Source organism: Cariama cristata, unplaced genomic scaffold, assembly GCF_000690535.1.
Source record: "Cariama cristata isolate BGI_N322 unplaced genomic scaffold, ASM69053v1 scaffold24446, whole genome shotgun sequence".
In the NCBI taxonomy this organism is placed as follows: domain Eukaryota; kingdom Metazoa; phylum Chordata; class Aves; order Cariamiformes; family Cariamidae; genus Cariama; species Cariama cristata.
In genome coordinates this window covers 4,804-8,524 of record NW_009624132.1, presented here as the reverse complement: position 1 = coordinate 8,524, position 3,721 = coordinate 4,804, and the positions used below count along the sequence as shown (strand labels likewise).

The window sequence follows — 3,721 nt, the reverse complement described above, 5'->3', positions numbered from 1 at the left end:
CCCTTGGGGCCAACAGCAGCAGCACCTGCGGAGGTGCTGGGGTGGTAGCATGAGCCCTGGGTGCCCGTCCCAGCCGACTGTGGGGAGCAGTACGGTGAGCTCTGGGGCTCCCAGGCACCAGGTGGGCGCTGGGCATGGGGCAGGTGGTCAACAGTTTCTCTCCCCTCAGCATTTTATTCAGGAGCATGATGCCACGTACTGGGTTGGAGCACAATTTTCTTTTGATGTGAAGAACACTGTTGTATGGCAGGACAGCAAACAGTTCTTGTAAGTGCAGCAGTCCTTGGCACAAGCACCTGCCCTTTAGCCATACTGGGGGGATGCTGTTTCACCCTTGTGAGACTCCCCCAGCAAAGGGGGTGATGCTGCAACGAGCAGTGCCCAGGGGGAGGGGTCCCTGGGCACAGCCCAGCTGCAGTGTGCCCGGCTGAATCACCAAGTGACAGAGCAGGAGGCCAGGGGAAGGAAAGTGGCCCTTCCTCAGACTGGTCCCAGTGCCAAGCGCCCTGCCTGCCCCAGCGGCGCTGAGACCTGTGGGAAGAAGTGTCCACAGTGAGGATGCTGTCACTGCCCCTCTGAGACATGTCCTCTCTCCTAGGAGCAGCTATCGTGCAGACTGCGGGCTATCAACTAACAGTAAAATAGAGAGTACAAAATGCTGGAAAAAGAACCAGTGGATCTGCGAGCAGCCTCCGAAACTGAGCTGAGGGTGCACCCCAAGACCCTCTCCCCTGGGCACACGTTGCCTCAATTGCATTGCAAAGCGCTGGGAAAGGGTGTCTGTATTTTAAAGCAAGGCTCATGGAAAACAGACCTTATTCCCCACTCTCACACTCATGCATACACTTATACCACCTTGCACCAGCCCTCTGCGTGTCCCTCTGTGCTCCAGCCAGCTCACAGTGACCCGGGACTTCAGTGCGGAGCCCAGCTCCTGCCTGCTGTGCTCCCCCAAGGCTACCGGCCGTGTGCTGATGCAGGATGTGCCATTTGCATCTTTTTGGAGCTGGGGGATGACAGCACCATTGGTCTTCTCATCTTGTCATCCTCGGGGAGTCCTGTGGACTTACTGCCTATCCCTTCCCTTAGCATCAACAGCTCCCATCCTGCCCTTTCTCCTGCCTCCATCACCTGCCGAGGGCTTTGGGCTGGGCTTGACCAGGGAGGGTGCAGGTAGCAGTGCCATCAGCATGAGAAAGTGCTGGGAAATCCTGGGACCTTATGGGAGATGGGGGAGTGCTGGGGAGCTCTGAGACGGTGGGAGGTGAATGAGGGAACCCTGAGACCATGGGGGGAAAAGGGGTGCAATGAAGATCACTGAGATCATGGAAGGCAAATAAGGGAGCCTTGAGGCCATGGGAGGAAATGAGGGTGCAGAGAGGAGTCTTAAGAGAGCAGGAGAGAGGGGTGAGGCTTGGGAACACAGGGGAAAGAGGAGACCCCTACCATCATGGGGGTAAGATCCCTAAGACCATGGTGGGATCTGAGCAGCCAGGGGGGTGATGAGGGAGCCCTGTCCCTGACCCAGCTGCGGTGAGTGGGCGAGTCCAAGGGCAACGCTGACCCTTCCTGAGTCACTCAGTGTTGAGGGGGGGATGAGGTGGGGACCACTTTGCTAAGCTGGGTGTGGGCAGCTCCTGGGAGAGGAGATGTGGAAGGAGGTCGGTGGAGCCAGCCCAAAGCAGGACGAGGCTGGGAGGCTGGGAGAGGATTGCAGGAGGTCCCCTGCAATCTCAGCTATCGTGCAAAACAAGGACTTGCCGTGTCTGTCTTGCCCTGGGAAGCCCAGACGTGGTCTCCCTGGTGCCCGCGGAGGAGCAGACTCGTGCTCCTGGAGCCCTGAGCTCCAGCCACCACTGCCCACAGTGTCACTGGGCCCTGCCACCGTAAGGACACACTGCTGACTCCCACCCAGCCTCTGGTTCATGGGTCCCCTTCAGCAGTCTGCTGAGCTGTTTGGCTGCTCGTTTGCCCAATTTGATGCATGGGGTTTCTCCTTCCTTCCCAGCTGCAGGACTGGACCTTTTCCCCCATCCAACATCAGCAGTCTCCCATCACCCAGTTTCTCCAGGCCCTTCTGAACATCAATCCAGCCCTCCAGTACACATATTACTGCCCTTTGGTATTGTCCCCCAACTGGCTGAGGCCATCCCCATTCCATCATCCAGGGAACTGGTGAAGGCTTCAAGGAGCATCAGCCCCAGGATCGACCCTGTAGGGATGTCACCAGCTGGACGAGGGCATTGCTGACAACCCCCTGCACCCCTCCTGCCATCCAGGGTTCCACCTACCTTCTTCTCCTCTTCTCCTGGCCACATCTCCCACTCTACCAGCGAGGAGTCCATGGGAAACCATGTCCCAGACCTCAACGGTTCATGCAAAATGGCCCCCATTGCTCTCCCCTCATCCACAGCCCAGTGTTCCCACAGAAGGAGGCAGGTTGGACAGGCATCACAAATCACACCCGGCTTTCCCCATCCATCAGCATGTCCTCCCTGGGCATGGACCATCACATGCCCACGAGGACATGCTCCATCTTCTTCCTGGGAGCAAGGCTGTTCTCCAACTGAGAGAACAAAGCTCAGCTCTGGGATGGGCTGTGGCCGAGGACAGGTGATGGAGGGAGGAGAAATGGCAGGACAGGAACAGAGCAGCAGCCAGTGACAGAGGTGAGGGGCAGCCAGTAAAACCAAAGGAGTCCCTGAGGGGGACAGTTTGGGGACACCAATGACACCATCATACCCAGCCTCACAAAGTGCCAGAGACACCTCCCAAACCAGCCTCAGCAGAAGGCAGCAGAGGTGAGCAGGGCTCGATACCAGCATCCCCTCCCCAAGTCAGGGGAACCAGGGCTGGAGGGCAGGGGCTGGGGATGTAAGCATGGGCATGAATGTGGAACACAGAAATACAGTCTCTTTTCCATATGTCTTGTTTTAAAATGCAGACACCTTCTTTCCCAACTTATATCCACAGAGCTTTGCAATGTGGTTGAGGCAACAATGCGCAGGAATGTGGCTGTGCAGGAGAGAACGTGTGTCTTTGCTGTGCAGCCCCAGCTCCTGTCCCTCAGTCCTGTGACAGAAAAGGGGTCTCAGTCTTCACCTCTTGGCCAGGAGAGGAAAGAGGGTCTTGGATGAGCTGCTCAGATTTGGAGGCTTCTTGCAGATCCATGGGAAATCATCAAAGCAGAAGGAGTTGTTTTTCTTCCCATAGGATGTTCTTGCACAGAGGGGGAAACAACTGTTCCTACAAGGGAAGAAGCACACGAGAGATGCCACCACCATGCTCCCAGCCCACTGCCAGCTCCATGGTGCCCCCCAGGCAGCTGCAACCCCAGGTACCCTTAGCCGGGGCAGGAAGGTCAGAGCCCTGCCTATGCCTGAGCATCAGTCCCATGGCTGGGACAGACACCCGAGCAGTGTCCAGAACCTCTACCCATGGCTGGTGAAGGTGGGAGAGGTGCAGGTGGCCAAGATGGAACAAGTTACTCTTTACATAGCTTCTCATACAGCCCCTCAGGTTTATCATGCTGATTTTGATATCTCTCTCCAATCCAGTATATGGCACAAAATGCTACGGGGAGAGAAGCAGTCGACCGCCTGCCCCATGCCCAGCATCCACCTGATGCCCAGGAGCGCCGGGGCCAGCCATGACAGAGGGCAGCCCAGGGAGGCCATGCAAGAGGAAGCAACCCGACCTGGACCACCATCCCCACACAACT

At 57.3% G+C, this 3,721-nt stretch overlaps 1 protein-coding gene across 1 annotated transcript in view; it reads left to right on the top strand.

The window, feature by feature from the left end:
• The window catches only part of LOC104163916 (B-cell differentiation antigen CD72-like), a 5,196-nt gene extending 1,543 nt beyond the window's left edge, over nt 1-3,653 (top strand). The window contains exon 5 of the mRNA XM_009703065.1: nt 3,558-3,653. Coding sequence (XP_009701367.1) covers nt 3,558-3,653 — 96 coding nt within the window. The remainder of the gene's footprint in view (nt 1-3,557) is intronic.
• Nucleotides 3,654-3,721: the final 68 nt, after the last annotated feature.